The 18,022-nt window shown below is 38.2% G+C and overlaps 1 protein-coding gene across 6 annotated transcripts in view; it reads right to left on the minus strand.

Annotated features, from left to right (window-relative positions):
* The window catches only part of FCHSD2 (FCH and double SH3 domains 2), a 314,626-nt gene that overhangs the window by 39,196 nt on the left and 257,408 nt on the right, over window positions 1–18,022 (minus strand). For all 6 annotated transcript variants that reach the window (XM_054440857.2, XM_054440858.2, XM_063672056.1 and 3 more), the window contains 2 exons: window positions 13,526–13,642; window positions 11,158–11,262 (listed from right to left, as the gene is read on the minus strand). In XM_054440857.2, the coding sequence (XP_054296832.1) occupies window positions 11,158–11,262; window positions 13,526–13,642 (222 nt within the window). The remainder of the gene's footprint in view (window positions 1–11,157; window positions 11,263–13,525; window positions 13,643–18,022) is intronic.

Genomic DNA, 18,022 nt, shown 5'->3' on the forward strand with positions numbered 1-18,022 from the left:
GCGAGACAGAGTGAGATGGTGTCAAAAGAAAATAAAAGAATAAAAGGAAATGCATAGTCAGCACCCAGAATGGCAACAGATAATAAACCACTGTTGTTTCTGCCATAAAGTTTGGGGTGGTTTTCAAGGGCAGCAACAGATTACTGTGTTTGAACAACATAATCTCCAAATATTTGGGTATTTTCTAGCCATCTTTCTATTATGGATTTGTAATATAAGTCTAATTAATCAAGAACTTACTATGTATAATATCAATCCTTTTAAACTTATTGAAACAGGTTTATGGTCCAGTGTATGGTCTTGTTGAATGTTCTATGTGTACTTTAAAAGAACATATATTCTACTCATATGCAGTGGAGTGTTCGATGAATGCCAATTAGGTAAAGTTGGTTAATGATGTTCATCTTCTATATCCTTACTGATTTTCTATCTTCTTGTTCTATCAATTACTGAAAGAGGGATGCTGAAGTCTCCTACTACAATTGTAGATTTGTCTATTTCTTCTTTCAGTTCTGCCAGTTTTTGCTTTATGTATGTTGTGGCATTATTATTATACATACATCCAGGATTGTAATATATTCATGATGAAATGTCTCTAAAAAATCATTATGCATTATCCTTTTTAATATTCCTTGTCCTAAAACGTATTTTGTCTAACATTAATATGATCACTTCATTTTTTTTTTTTTTTTTTTAGACAGGGTCTGGACTTTGTTTTCTAGGCTGCAGTGCAGTGGTACGATCACGGCTCAGTGCAGCCTCAACCTCCAGGGCTCATCCTCCTACCTCACCTCAGCCTCCTGAGTAGCTGGGACTACAGGCATGCACCACCATGCCCAGCTAATTTTTGTATTTTTTGTAGAGATGGGGTTTTGCCATTTCAGTTTTTTAAATGATTAGTGTTTGTTCTCCTGTGATAAGCAACAGCTAAAATTTCTCCTGGATTTTTTTGCCTTTCAGTTATTGTTTCCTGCCAAGCTCCTTAGAGTCTCTGTTCCAAATGACATCCACCTTCAGGCCAGTAAGATGGAGGTTCTGCTTAAATTCTGGTTGTGCTGCTCCTTACAGATGCAGGGCTATATAATGGAAATATCACTAAGTATAGTCCTGTTCTTTCAAGGAGAAATTCCTCTCCAGGTTCTACATGCTTTGGGTCATTTTCCAGTTCTATTAAATAATTTTTGTTTTAATATTTTTACCCCAGATTAATATTGTCATCTAAAATAGTCTTACATAAGCTAGTAACCTATTACAAGAAGCAGAAAATCTCTTAGAGATATATTTATTCTACATTCAAAGAGAATTATAAAGAAATCTAAAACTTTCAATAGTTTACTATTAATAGCAATATTCATGTAGTTCTGAAAGTGCTTAATATATACTGCAGTTATTATTCTATAATATACAAAGCAGGCTGGGCATAGTGACTCACGTCTATAATCTCAACACTTTGGAGGCTGAGGCAGGCAGACTGCCTGAGCCCAGGAGCTCAAGACCAGCCTGAGAAACATAGGGAAACCCTGTCTCTACAAAAAATGCAAAAATTAGCTGGGTATGATGGCACATGTCTGTAGCCCCAGCTATTTGGGAAATGGAGGTGGGAGGATTGCTTGAACCTGAGAGGTGGAGGCTGCAATGAGTGCCACCGCACTCCAGCCTGAGTGACAGAGACCTTGTCTCAAAAAAAATCTTTTTAAATATATAAAGCAAATAAAATATTAGATAATATGATTAGGAATAAAACTTTTTGGTGTAAGAGGCAAAAAGGACATAAATAAATGTAAAATCAAAGAAATCAAATAAGTTCAATAAAATCCCTCTGGCTGGGCATAGTGGCATGCACTTGTAGTCACAACTATTTTGGAGGCTGAAGCAGGAGGACCATTTGAGTCCAGGAGTTCAAGGCTACAGTACACTATGATTGTGCGTGTGAATAGTCACTGCATTCCAGCCTGGGAAATATACTGAGACCCTGTCTCTAAAAATAAGTAAAATCCCTCTAATTGTCCATGTTAATTGGAAATATCAACATGAACTCATGATTTAAAAAAAGTTATCCCTGGCTCTAACAACAAAGAAAAGATAAAAAATAAAATGGCACTTAGAACAATAAGCACCTTCACAGCCCAGGCCTTAGTGTCTAAATACCATTTTCTATTAACAGAATCAGAGCTTCTTGGAGAAACAGCTAATTCTAAGTCTGGGCAGGAAAAATATAAGGTGAACACTGTGATAGCTTGTTGTGCTAGGAAGAAAGTATTCAAGGACTAATGCAGGTAATGTCAAAAGTACACAGAAGTCAGTTGAATGGACTCCCAGTTTTAGATAATATGGAACTTAAAGTGACAACTGGAATTGATAATATACTAAATAGATAAAAATCTATAATAAGTTGAAATGATGTCAGGTGGAACTCCAGGAGGAGAGGCAAACAATAACTACTAAGAAAAGAATATCTACAGTAGAGCTATGAACTGAAAAATTCCTAGAGCTTGTACAGGGTTGAAAAACATTAAAACTCTGTGGTGGCTCATGCTTGTAATCCCAGCACTTTGGGAGGCCGAGGCGGGCAGATCACCTGAGGTCAGGAGTTCGAGACCAGCCTGGCCAACATGGTGAAACCCCGTCTCCACTAAAAATACAAAAAAAATTAGCTGGTTGTGGTGGCAGGCACCTGTAATCCCAGCTACTTGGGAAGCTGAGGCAGGAGAACTGCTTGAACCCAGGAGGCAGAGGTTGCAGTGAGCAGAGATCATTACCACTGCACTCAAGCCTGTGCGACTGGCTTGAGTCTCAAAAAAAAAAGAAAAAAAGATATTACAACTCTATCCAGCCAGAGTTGAGAGAACTTGGTGTATACCCACGGCATTAGTATAGGGCTAATTTCTAATTTATCTCTACATTAACCCAAACAAAGCTTAAAAACAAGCTTCAAAATGATCAAATTGATCTGCAAGTAACTGACCTGGCAGCCAAAACAAAACTCAATAGTCTTTATAAGAAGAAAATAGAATCTAGAAACTTAATAACCAAACAGTCCTATGTCTAGGTTCAGTAAAAACTTAGTAGGTATTTGGAAAGCAGAAAAACATGAGCCAAGAGAAAAATCAGTCAAATGAAATGACAGAGATGATGGAATGAGTAGACAGGAACTTTAAAATTGCTGTTATAAATATACTTAGAGGTTTAAAGAAAAACATGAAGATAAATAGGAATGAACTAGAAGATAAAAGAAGAACCACACAGAACTTATAGAGCTAAAAATATAACATTTGAAATAAAAATTCACAAGATGGCCTTAACAGTAGTTTATACACTATAGAGGAAATATCCATAGGTTTTAATAGACACTAATAATAACTCATCAAACTGAGACTGAGATAAAAAATAAGGCCAGATAAAAATGTGTGGAATGAGCTTTGCACATGACATGTAGGATAATATCAAGTGATTTAATATTCATGTAATTGAAATCATAGAAGAGGACAGAAAACATATATCAAGGCATAATGGGCCAGGCTCAGTGGCTCATGCCTGTAATCCCAGCTACTTGGGAGACTGAGGCAGAAGAATTGGTTGAACCCAGGAGGCGGAGCTTGCTGTGAGCCGAGATCGCGCCATCGCACTCCAGCCTGGGCAACAAGACTGAAATTCTGTCTCCAAAAAAAAAAAAAAGTAATCCTGTTTACAATAGCTACCAAAACCAAAACAAAACAAGACAAACAAAACAAAACAAAACAAAAAAAACAACCCCAAAAACAAAAAAACAAAAAACCACAACCCCAGGAATAAATTTATCCAAGGAGGTGAAAGATCTCTACAAGGAAAACTACAAAACACTGATGAAAGAAACTGAAGAGGACACAAACGAATCCATGTGCAATTGCTATCAAAATCAATAACATTCTTCACAGAAATAGAAAAAAAAATCCTAAAATTTGTATGGAACCACAAAAGTCCCTGAATAGCCAAAGCAATTCTGAGCAAAAATAATAAAGCTGGAGGTAATACACTACCTGACTTTAGTAACCAAAACAGCATGGTATTGTCACAAATACAGACACACAGACCAATGGGACAGAATAGAGATCCCAGAAATCATGTACTTATAGCTAACCAATTTTTCCCAAAGGTGCTAAGAATTTACATTGGGGAAAGGACTCCCTCTTCAATAAATGCTGCTGGGAAAACTGAATATCCACCTGCCAAAGAATGAAACTAGATCCCTATCTCTCACCATATATAAAAGTCAGCTCGAAATGATTAAAGACTTTAAAAATAAACCCAATATTATGGCTGGGCACAGTGGCTCACACCTGTAATCTCAGCACTTTGGGAGGCTGAGGCGGGTGGATCCCTTGAGCCCGGGAGTTTGAGACCAGCCTGGGCAACATGGCGAAACCCCATCTTACTAAAAATAACAAAAACTCAGGTGGGAGGATCACCTGAGCCTGGGGAGGCCAAGGCTGCAGTGAGCTGTGACTGTGCCACTGCACTCCAGCCTGGGTGACAGAGTGATACCCTGTCTCAAAAAAAAAAAAAAAAAAAAAAAAAGAAAACAAACAAATACCCATACTATAGAACTAGTACAAGAAAACATAGGGGAAATGCTTCTGGACATTGATCAAGGGAGATTTTTATGGCTGAGACTTTAAGGCCACAGGCAACAAAACAAAAACCAGACAAATAGGACTATATTAAATTAAAAACTCTATGCCGCAAAGGAAACAATCAACAGAGTTAACAGATGACCTACAGAATGGAAGAAAATACTTGCAAATTATTCATGCAACAAGGGACTAATATCCAGAATATACACGGAACTCAAACAACTCAATAGCAAAATACCATGTAATCTTATTAAAAAGTGGGCACAGGATCTGTAACCACTTTTCTCAAAAGAAGACATAATGGCCAACAGGTATATGAAAAAATACTGAACATCACTGATCATCAGTAAAATGCAAATCAAAACCAGATATGAAAACCAAAATCAGATATGATCTTACCCCAGTTAGAATCACTATTTACCAAAAAGACGAAAAATAACAAGTGCTAGCGAAGATGCAGAAAAAAGGGAACTGTTATATACAGTTGGTGGGAATGTAAATTAGTACAGCTATTATGGAAAACAGCATGGAGGTTTCTCAAAAGACTAAGAATAGAACTACTATATGATCCAGCAATCCCTCTTTTGGATATTTATCCAAAGGAAAGGCAATCAGTGTATCAAAGTCATACCTTCATCCCCTGTTTATTACAGCACTATTCACAGTGGCCAAGATGTGGAATCAACCTAAGTGTCCATCAGTGGATTAAGAAAATGTGATATATACACACAATGGAATGCTATTCAGTCATAAAAAAGAATGAAATCCTGTCATTTGCAGCAATATAAATGGAACTGGAGGTTATTATGTTAAGTGAAATAAGCTAGGCACAGAAAGACAAGTATCATATGTTCTCACTCATGTGTGGGAGCTAAAAAATGTTAATTATAGAAGTAGAGAGTAGAGGCCGGGGCTGGGCACAGTGGCTCACACCTGTAATCCCAGCACTTTGGGAGGCCAAGGTGGGCGACTCATGAGGTCAGGAGATTGAGACCATCCTGGCTAACACGGTGAAACCCCATCTCTACTAAAAACACAAAAACAAAATTAGCTGCGCATGGTGGCGGGCGCCTGTAGTCCCAGCTAGTTGGGAGGCTGAGGCGGGAGAATGGCATGAACCCGGGAGGAGGAGCTTGCAGTGAGCCGAAATCGCGCCACTGCACTCCAGCCTGGGCGACAGCAAGACTCCGTCTCAAAAAAAAAAGAAAAAAGAAAAAAAAAGAGAGCAGAGGCCAGGCGCGGTGGCTCACGCCTGTAATCCCAGCACTTTGGGAGGCCAAGGCGGGTGGATCATGAGGTCAGGAGTTCGAGACCAGCTTGGCCAACATGGTGAAACCCTGTCTTTATTAAAAGTAAAAAAATTAGCCGGGTGTGGTGGCGCGCGCCACTGCACTCCAGCCTGGGTGACAGAGCAAGACTCCGTCTCAAAAAAAAAAAAAAAAAAGTACAGAGTAGAATGATGGTTATCAGAAGCTGGGAAGGATTGCGGGGAAGGAGAAGAGGAGAGATTGGGGAATAGAAAGAAGCAAACAGTTAAATAGATGGGATAAGTTCCAGTGTTTGATAGCTTAGCAGGGTGACTATAGTTAATCATTAATTCAAAATAACTAGAAGATTTGAAATGTTCTAAATACAAAGAAATTATAAATGTCTGAGGTGATAGATATCTTAATTACTCTAATTTGATCATTATACACTGTATGCATGTATCAGAATATCACATGCATCTCATAAATATGTACAATTATTTTGTATCAATAAAAAATTAAGAAGCCAAAAAAGGAAACAAAGAGTGCCTAAATAAATAGAGAGACACATCATGTTCATGAATTAGAAGACAACATTGTTGAGAAGTCAATTCTCCTCAAATTATTTGTGGATTCAATGCAATCCCAATCAAAATGCCCGCAGTCTTTTTTTGTAGAAGCTGATGGCAATGAGAACAGTCCAAATAATTCTAAAACAAGAATAGTGTTGGAGGAATTATACTATCTAATTTCAAGACTTACAATGTCATTAAGACTGTGATACTGGCATAAGTATAGACATACAGACCAATGGAACTGAATAAAATTGAAAATATTCATACACATACGATTAGTTGTTTTCAATATGGGTGCAAAGGTAATGGGAAAAGCATACTCTTTAAAATATGATGGTGGAACAACTGGCTATCTGTATAGGAAAAAACAAAACAAAACAAAACAACAACAAAAAAACCAAACATGACCCTTAACTCATACTAGACCTCAACAATTTAACTAGAAATGTTTAGGATCACAGTCCACAAAGAAAAGCTTGAACTATAACACTTCTAGAAGACAACATGAGAGGATATATCACAACCTTGATCAGGCAAAAATTTCTTAGAACACAAAAAACACTAATCATAAAGGCCAAAATTCATAAATTAATCTCATCAAAATTAAGTTTCCAATCTAGAAAATGAAAAGGTAAGCCAAAGACTGGAAAAAATATTTGCAGTACATGTACCTAAAAAATGACTAATATCCAGAAAACATAAAGAATTAACTCAGAAATAAGACCAATCCAAATTTGGGCAAAAGATATTAACAAATACTTTACTAAGGGGGATATATGAATGGCTAAAAAACTTATAAAAAGATGCTCAGCATAGTTAGTTAATGTCACTAGTCTGTAGTCAAATGCAATTCAAAACCACAGTGAGATACCATTACACACACACTCAAATGGCTAAGTTTAAAAAGACTGACAAGTCGGAGGCAGTGGCTCACGCCTGTAATCCCAGCACTCTGGGAGGCCAAGGCAGGCAGATTGCTTGACCCACAAGTTTGAGACTAGCCTGGGCAACATGGTGAAACCCCATCTCTACAAAAAAATAGAAAAATTAGCCAGGCATGGTGGAGTGCGCCTGTAGTCCCAGCTACTCGGGAGGCTGATGTGGGAGAATCGCTTGAGCCCAGGAGGTTCGGGCTGCAGTAAGTTGAGATCGTGCCACTGCACTCCAGCCTGGGTGACAGAGTGAGACCATGTCTCAAAAAAAAATTTTTTTTTTTTAATGAGGTCATAATAATACCCAAGAAAAAAAAATACCCATTCACCACCACTGGAGGTGACTAGCACTTGGTAATTGCAAAGAGGAAAGAAAGAATCTTTATCATGGAAAGATCTGGTAGCAAACCACCTTATTAAGAGACCACTCTTAGTATCATTAATAGCAGGACAACTTGATATTACGATTCTTTATGTGATGAAAAACATCACATCATCTATGAACTATTTCTGCCTAAAACACTAACCTGCCTCTAATCAGGCCTTAAGACCTAACTTCCATTTTATAGAACACAATTAATGGGTCAATCTAACAAACACATAAAGCCAGTATTGCAAAATATAATAGTTGAATCTAGATGTTAGGAAATACATGTTTATTCTTCATATTTTCTGTATGTTTGAAAATTTTCAGTAAAAAATAAAAGTGATTAGTCAAGAGATCTGCTAACATAGCATAAATACAGTGAAACCTCACAGTAACAGGTCCAGAGGTAATGTAAATTTGGAAATAATGTGATTAGAAATATATATATGAGAAATATATATATAGCTGTGTGTATATTATATATATGATCATATATAGTTTATATATGATCATATATATATAAAAGATCATATATAGTTTATATATGATCATATATATATAAAAGATCATATATATACATATATATATATAGAGTCTTGCTCTGTTGCCCAAGCTGGAGTACAGTGATCCAACCATGGCTCACTGCAGACCAACCTTCCAGGATCAAGCCTCTGCCTCCCAAGTAGCTGAGACTACAGGCACGTGTCACCATACCCAGCTAATTTCTTTTCATTTGTAATAGAGACAATGTCTCATCTGTTGCCCAGGCTGCTCTCAAACTCCTGAGCTCAAGTGATCTTCCCGCCTCAGTCTCCCAAAGTGATGGAATTAGAGGCATGAACCACTGCACCTGGCCTAAAAATTTTGTTTTAATAGCAGGGTCACTCTTGTCATTAACTTTGCAATAATGAGGACTCACATTTTATATAACCAGTGTTCTCTCTTTTGTATAGGTATTTATAATAAATAAAGTATCGAATGAAAAAGAAAAACCAATGCAAATGATATACAGGCAGAAGAAAGGAAAAGGGTGTGTGCAGAAACCATTATTGTTAATTCCTTTGAAGACTCTCATGGTCTAGTCTATCCAAAAATTTTATTATGATAATCCTGTAAGTACTACCCCAATAAATATGCCCTCATATTTGCTGGCTAATTTTAGTTAGGCTATTTTTTGTATCTGTTAAGTGGAAACCAAGTGAGAGATTATTTTATGCTAACAGTAAAATTAATTAAATGCTATAGATATTGAAAACTGAGAAAACGGATCTGCTACAATGGCTTTAGCATACTATACTCAACATTTTTGATAAGAAAACTATCTTTGAGAATGTAGACTTAAATACTTGCATTAGAAGAGGTGAGACATCGTGGTATGAGAATTTCACTTCATATTTTTAGTTTGAAACTAACAAACACAGTCTAGTTTGGCATACTATGGAAACAATAGGTCATTTGGCCTAAAAGAAGACTCTGTGTGCCTGATACCTACTACTGCTACTACTGGGGATGGCGGGAGGTTTCATGGAGTTAGGGTACCAGTCGGTGACACCACGTATAGAGTCTGGAAATGGAAAATACACGAAATACCCCTCAGAAAATCTCTGAGACTTGTCTCAAAATAATTACTCCTGTTCCACCAAGGCTCTGAAAAACTGGCTTCATCTAGAGTGCGGAGAAACAAACAACAGGAATAACTCTTCTACCGCAGGCCAGTGTTTCTTAGAGTAGGTGAGGGCTTGCCAACACTACTCGACCAGCACCCTAAGATAGTGGTTTAGACATGACCCTGAATTCAAAGAGAAAAATGACGATTCATTGTACACCCTGCCCTCCTCACTATGGAGGCTGTCAATTAGACTGTGAATAGGAATGAAGTGGAGGTGGGGTTACTGGGGTTTCTCCAGCACGGGCAGATGGCAAGCCTGTTCTGATTCAGATCACTTCCATGGGGCTGTGCCAAAAACATGCTCATATTCTCTATGCTTGCCTACACTGCCTCTCCCTTCACCCCACAACCACTGAAGCACTTCCTCAAAACCTCTAGAGTTCTAAGGGGGTGTTAGAAAACCATTAGTTTAGATTAAACCTAAACCAGTGCAGGGATTCCTTGTATTGGGTCCCTGAAAGATGCTTGCCCAGAATCTTCTTACACACTTATAGGGCTGCACTATGTCTCAGAAGTGCTTATTCTGTCTTTGGGAAGATCTGACTATTAGAAAGTATTTCCCAATACTAAACTCACATCTCCTTCTTTCCTACCTTCATCTTTTGGTTCAAATTCTACCTCCTGAAGTTGCATGGCGTAAGTCTGTGCTATCCCCTTTTCTCTGACTAATCAAATACTATTCATCTGCCAGTATTCATCTTAAGTCTTCTTCTGTGTTATACCCGCAACAATCCCTTCCAGAGTGATTTCTGTGGCCTCTGGGTTCTTCAACTATACTTAATGCACTACTCCTCGGCAGTTATGCTTTACATCTTAGTGATTTTTGGCATTCTTTATGCCTTTCTAACAAGAACGTAATCTTTTGATGGCTGGATGGTGTCAGTCTTTTATAAATGTCTACCTCCATACCCCTTCACCAAGTTGCTGCTGAGTAGATAAAATTGTGTGCACAGGTCCTCCATAAACTGGCCCTAACCACAAGTTTACTTACTTTCTACCACATTTCCTCACAAAAATCCTCCACTCTAATCATATCCAGCTACCAAATTATACCCTGTGTCTTCCTCATTTGCTAATACTTTCCTGTTTCCTATCCCAACCTCTCCCTATCTAGAGCAGGGAGTATTAGCCTCAGGCATAAGAACTCTAAACACTACACAAAATGTACATTTTTGTGTATGGGAGAGAATGTTTCACAGCTTTCATACAACCCTCAAAGGTCCCATGACTCCACAAAAAATTAAAATCCACTATTATAAATTTTTTCCCATCTCTGCTTAACCAAATCTTCCCTATTCTTAAAAGCCCAGCTCATGCCCCTGGATCCAGGGAACCTTCCATATGGGGGAGATTTCCTAAGCTCTGAATATATATATATATACATGAATATATATCTCCATATATATCGATGTATAAGGAGAGAGATATATCTAAATTGATACATATACATCATTTTTTCTACCATTAATCTCTGTGGTTTATTATGTACCTTGTAGAAACTTTAAAATCAGTATCTTCATTGTGACTTAAATCTTTTGTATTTAATGTTTCACGACTGTAAACTTTACAGCATCTTTTTGTTATATGTACTGCCTTCCACAGAGCAGGTACTCAACAAATACTACTGTGGACACGAATGAAGATGGTGAATCACCTTCATCTCAGTGCGTGTAGAAACTCAGTTTTAAAGATGCATATCACAGCTGTGACAGTGTCATTAGACCTGGGCAAAATGCCACAATTAGCTGCCACCTTACCTCTGCTTTACGAATATTTTCTCTAGCTTCATCTATTTTCTGTTCCAGCTCTGCTCGGCTTTGTTCTGATACAGCAGCTCCATGACACTCCAGATCATTTAGAACCTATTAAAGAAAATGGGACGATAATGATGACTGTTTTTTACTTTTCATCTTCCTTAAGTGATTAAAGTATTTACATAATTCAAAAGGCTTTAGTGACTAGTAGCCATAATTTTTTTTCATTTATTTTTTTTGAACATTTTGAAATAATTATAGACTTACTAGTAATAAACTTACTACAGACAGTCCTTTCAGTGGGGAAGCCAGGACCAGCCACTATCTGATTGCCGCCACATGAGACCCCCCCCAAGGGAAACTGCTAAGCTGAGACCACCCAATACTCCGATTAGTGAGCAATAATGTAAAAACCCTCTTGTCCTATGGCATTAAGTTTGAGGTGGTTTGTTAAGCAACATTACATAAGTGGAACATTGAATTTGAGACACCTGTGAGATAGTGAAAAGAAGATGTCAAAACAGGCAAGAGATTATATGGATACACAGTAGTAGCAAGGCCCAGTGTTGAAGATATTAATTTATGATTTGGTGGTAAAGTAAAACCATGGAAGTGACTGAGAATGCCTATATGAGGGTAAAGAATAAGAAAACAAGACAGCCAAATACAGAAATCTGAGAAACTGAATATTTCATTGTGGGATGGAGAAAGAGGAACCTATGAAAAAATCTAGGTATGGCCAGAAAGGCAGAAGGAAAGCCAGGACAATGTTGAATCGTGGATGACTAGAGAAGATAACATTTTAAGACAGCGAATTGTTAATTGTGATGAAATTGTTGACAGATTAAGAAAAATGAGAAATCAAAGTGTCCATTTTGAAGCTAGCAACACAGACATCATTGGCGATTTTGATAAGCTTAGACTATGAAGTGATACAGGGGAAGGAAAGGACAGGAAAGCTCAAATGTAATGGGCTAAAAAGTAAGTGGGAGGTGAGATTCTATAGATAATAAGCATAGGCAATTCTTTTAAGAAGTAGGATGTGAAGGCAAAGAATGAGACGGATATAGGTATCAATAAATGAAACAGAAAAAAAGTACTATACTCCAAATGATTTCTTTGTGCTTAGAGTTTAGTCTTCAAGATATATTTTCTTTGTTTCTTTCTTTCTTTTTTTGGAGACAGGGTCTTGCTCTGTCACCCTGTCTGGAGTGCAGAGGCATGATCTTACCTCAATGTAACCTCCACCTCCCGGGCTCAAGCAATTCTCCCCAACCTTAGCCTCCCGAATAGGTGGGAAGATAGGTGTGCGCCACCATGCCTGACTAATTTTTGAATTTTTTGTAGAGACTGGGTTTTTTGCCATGTTGCCCAGGCTGGTCTCAAACTCCTGGTTCAAGCAATCCACCTGCCTCAGCCTCCCAAAGTTCTGGGATTACAGGCGTGAGCCACTGCACTCAGTCAAACATATATTTTCACAAAATCTATAATTGTGTCTTTTTTTTTTCTTTTTATTGAGACAGAGTCTCGCTGTCGCCCAGGCTGGAGTGCAGTGGCGTGATCTCAGCTCACTGCAAGCTCTGCCTCCTGGGTTCATGCCATTCTCCTGCCTCAACCTCCCGAGTAGCTGGGACTACAGGTGCCCACCACCACGCTCGGCTAATTTTTTGTATTTTTAATAGAGACGGGGTTTCACCATAACACATGTTAGCCAGGATGGTCTCGATCTTCTGACCTAGTGATCTACCCACCTCGGCCTCCCAAAGTGCTGGGATTACAGGCGTGAGCCACCGTGCCCGGCTATAATTGTGTCTTTTAAAAAATATGTCTTGAGGGATGAAAACCTATATTAATTCAACATATGTCTCTTCTCCTGCCCATAATACACTATCACAGGTTTTCTTTGGCAATTTTATGGTAAACAGGTGAATTAATGTATTGCTGATGGAGGGCTTAAGGAAATTCCAACATGAGTAGATAGCTGACAGCACACTGCTGAGTGTTGAGAAAGTACAGAAAAAACACATATAATGCTTGAGCAAAGGAGTTTGAGACCAGCCTGGGAAACATGGCAAGACCCTATCTCTACAAAAAATCTAAAAAACATTAGCTAGGCATAGTGGCATGTGCCTGTGGTCCCAGCTACTTGGGAGGCTGAAGTGGGAGGACTGCTTCAGCCCAAGAGGTTGAAGCTGCAGTAAGTCATGTTCACACCACTGCCCTTCAACCTGGGTGACAGAGCAAGCCTCTTGTCTCAAACAAAACAAAACAACACATATAGGATATTTTTCACATTAATAAAACTCAGTTCCTTAAACTGTTTGACATTTGGCTTAAGGTGAATGTAACTAGGACTTTCTCTTATACTTACCCGTTGTTGGTGAACGATGTTTTTATGCTCACGTGCCACACGTGTGGCCCATTTTCGAGCTTCCTTATTTAGACTGTGCTCCTCTGTGGTCCCAGTTTCTGATTCTAACTGTCGGCTCTACAACACAAGAGAGAACAGAGATAAAAATATTGCTATCCTTATTGCAACCACTACTGCTTTGCAGATGGATCAGAAGGCCTTCACTTAATCAGCACTCAAAACATGAGGCACGCTGCACTACTGCTGGAAGCAATGTCTTAACGTCACAGAAAGTTACCAGAAGAGTAAGATGAGCATAAAACCATTAAAGACCATAAGCTTTTTGTCTTACACTGCTGAACACAAAAGCATCATCTCTAATACTGCAGACTTATCTTTTTGGGTGTGACGGACTTATCTTTCCGAGTGGGAAGGAAGCTAGCTAAGGTAAGCAAAGAAGAAAATGTATTCATGCCAACCTCCTATGGTGATAAAATCATTGCATAAATAAAAATGGAAACAACTTAATAGTTTAAATGTGAATAAAGAATCATTAAAGAGAAGTAAGAACAAAACAATACAACAACAGCAACACAATCTTGCACTCCTCCCCCTGCCCCAAGGCAGACGGAACTCGTTAGAGGTCCACCATCAACTTGCCACCAAACCTCAAAAGCCAGCTTTTGCCCTTTCTCCAGGCTTCATATGAAAGATAAGGGTGCTAGATCAAATGATCACCAAGGGTTTCTTCTAGCTCTAAAATGCTATGATTCTGATTTACAAAGAACAAACCGCAAAATCTAAATAAAAAAATAAAAATAGTAATAGCTAACTTCTATTGTGCAAGGTACTATGGAAAGTGCTTCATACAATTTTTTTTTTTTTAACAACCTGATGACGTGGGTCCCACATCATTTTATAGAAAAGAAAACAGAGGCTCAGAGAGGTTAATTTTTCCTGGATGTCCTAGATGTTAAATGTTACAACCTTAATTGACTGATTCCAGAATCAGAGCTATTAGACACAAAACTATTTTAATTCTCTCTAAATTCTTAAAGACCCATGAAAAACAAACTTTATTGAGATAATTAGGAATTTTTTTAAAAAAAATATGAATTACCCAAAGAGGCTTTTAATATAGAAAGAAGCAAAATTGTAGAATGAAAAGAATTTTAGAAATTCTGATCACAGCTCACTGCAGCCTCAACCTCCGGGCTCAAGTGACTCTCCCACTTCAGCCTCCTGAGTAGCAGGAACTACAGGTGTGTGTCACAATGCTCAGCTAATTTTTTTTTTCCTTCTAGAGATAAGGTCTCACTATGTTGCCCTGGCTCATCTTGAACTCCCTGGCTCAAGTAATCCTCCCACCCCGGCCTTCCAAAGTGTTGAAATTACAGGGATGAGCCACTACACCTGGCCTAGTAATTCTTTTGCAAGGCCTCATAGCTCAAAATTGATAGAGTAAGTAGAAATTGATAAACTGGATTTTAAAAATTAGTATTTTGGTTGGGGGAATTGTGATGAGGCAGGGTTTAAAAATTTTTGTTCTCTACAGACATTTCAGCTAAAGCTAGATTATAACAATGACAAATAAATTGAAATAGAGCAAAATAATCAATATTCAAACTTAACCATCTTTACATTCATATTTTACATTCTAATTCATTTTTTCGGTTATCAGAAATTTGGGAATGAACTTTATTATTATATTTTGCTTTGCAAATGAATCTGGGCATTCAAACCTACATCTGTTCTCAAAGTCAGGAACATTAAAATGTTAAACTCTGGACATAGATACAAATGAAATATACAAAAGTCAGAGGAATGTGATCTGTAAAAGTAGAAAGATAAATTCTGAAGAGTCCAAGAATGGGTTTTTGAGTCAGATAGACTTAGTTTGAATCCATTGTATGCCATTTTATGGCACTACTAGCTTTATGATCTTTTTAAAAAATTAATTAATTAACTTATTTATTTATTTTTATTTTTATTTTTTAGAATTTTTCTTTTTATTTATTTATTTATTTATTATTATTATACTTTAGGTTTTAGGGTACATGTGCGCAATGTGCAGGTTAGTTACATATGTATACATGTGCCATGCTGGTGCGCTGCACCCACTAACTCGTCATCTAGCATTAGGTATATCTCCCAATGCTATCCCTCCCCCCTCCCCCCACCCCACAACAGTCCCCAGAGTGTGATGTTCCCCTTCCTGTGTCCATGTGTTCTCATTGTTCAATTCCCACCTATGAGTGAGAATATGCGGTGTTTGGTTTTTTGTTCTTGCAATAGTTTACTGAGAATGATCCATCAAAAAGTGGGCAAAGGACATGAATAGCTTTATGATCTTGGGCATGTTAATTATCTGAGTCGTAGCTACATCTGAAAACTAGTGAAAATGTCACCTATCTCCATACTGGGGTTAAAATAATGAGGTCATATTTTAAACATTCTGGTATAGTATAAATAAAGACCCAATTGAAAATTACTTGAAACAAAAATTTCCTTATTACTGTTCTTAAGAAAATCCAGATAATTCCTAGGTTCTTAATAGCCTAAACAATGAATCCAAAACAAAGATTGAAGATATATTGAAAGATTAAGGCAGATCTCAAAGAGAATGAATTTGTAGGGAGTAGCTAGCTAGATGAGAAAGGAGGCAACTGATAGAGACATTTAATTTTTGTTACCGAGCAGCATTTTAGGAATAGGTAAAGGGGTTTAAATTGTGTGCTGGCTGCAGATGGGCCATAAGCCAATTTGCCCTACAGAATTTATATCTTCTTATTGAGTATTCACTGTGCTCAAGATAGAGCTTTTCCCTTTTTTTTATGTGTCTACTAAGACTTGGTAGTCCAATGATCAGGATAGGTAACTAATGCCACTGATTGGAAGATGTGGCTTTGAGATCCTTTGGATGGGGAATGACACAAAACTAAAATTCAAATTAATTTATCCTTTTCATGACTTCTGAAATCAAGCTATGGAATACATGTGAAAGCTCCTGAGACACAGGTCTTGACAACTGAGAATTTCGTACAAGGTGAATACAGCCCAGGCTATTAAACAATACACAGAAAAATGTTCCAATACCACCTTCACTATCAAAGATCAATATAAATCAGGATCTAGTATAGATAATTATGTTTTTGTTTGTTTTGTTTTTTGTTTTTTGAGACGGAGTCTCACTCCATTGGCCAGGCTGGAGTGCAGTAGCACGATCTCGGCTCAGTGCAACCTCCACCTCCTGGGTTCAAGTGATCCTCCTGCCTCAGCCTCCCAGGTAGCTGGGACTACAGGCATGTGCCACCATGCCCAACTAATTTTTTGTATTTTTAGTAGAGACGGGGTTTCACCATATTGGCCAGGATGGTCTCGATCTCTTGACCTCATGATCCACCCGCCTCAGCCTCCCAAAGTGCTTGGATTACAGGTGTGAGCCACCGTGCGTGGCCGGTAATTTTTTTTTAAGACAGTGATATTAGCAGTGGTCGATTCTAACAAAGAAACCGTAATGACTGCTTCTTTTTAAAATGCTGGCAAATTTATTTTTATTTTTATTTTTAATTTTTTAGACAGAGTCTCGCTCTGTCACCCAGACTGGAGTGCAGTGGCATGATTTTAGCTCACTGCAACCTCTGTCTCTCGGGTTCAAGAGATTCTCGTTCCTCAGCCTCCGGAGTAACTGGGATTACAGGCATGTACCACCATACCCAGCTAATTTTTTGTATTTTTAGTAGAGATGGGGGTTTCGCTATGTTGGCCAGGGTGGTCTCAAACTCCTGTCCTCAAGTGATCCACCTGTCCTTGGCCTCCCAAAATGCTGGGATTACAGGCATGAGCCACCACGCCTGGCCTAGATCATTCTTTTAACATTTTTCTTTTCTTTGGAAGACAGGGTCTCACTCTATTGCCCAGGCTGGAGTGCAGTGGTGCAATCATGGCTCACTGCAGCCTTGACCTCCTGAGCTCAAGCAATCCTCCTACCTCAGCATCCCAAGTAGCTGAGACCACAGCATATGCCATCACACTCAGATAATTTTTTTGATTTTTAGTAGAGATGAGATCTCACTATGTTGCCCAGGCCGTCTCAAACTCCTGGCCTCAAATGATCCTACTGCCTTGACCTTCCAAAGTGCTGGGATTACAGGCATGAGCCACTATGCCCAGCCCAACATTTTTCCTTTATCTTTTAAAAATGTATTTGATACAAAAATTAGCTAGGCATGGTGGCGCCAGAGGTTGCAGTGAGCCAAGATCGTGGCACTGCACTCCAGCCTGGGCTACAGAGGGAGACTCTGTCTCCAAAAAAAAAAAAAAAAATCTCTAGTCCCTTTAGAATAAAATATTACAATAAAGTCTTTTCAACATTCATAACGTTATTAAATAACTTTGAAGAACTAAATTAAGGACATCAGCATTCCAATATTCTTGATATATTAGTCTTTAAGTCATCTTAACTATTTTGTCCTTAGATGCTCTCTCAAGATATGATTTTGGTTTATTTTAAGGTTA

The sequence above is a fragment of the Pongo pygmaeus genome, chromosome 9 (assembly GCF_028885625.2).
Source record: "Pongo pygmaeus isolate AG05252 chromosome 9, NHGRI_mPonPyg2-v2.0_pri, whole genome shotgun sequence".
Classification (NCBI taxonomy): domain Eukaryota; kingdom Metazoa; phylum Chordata; class Mammalia; order Primates; family Hominidae; genus Pongo; species Pongo pygmaeus.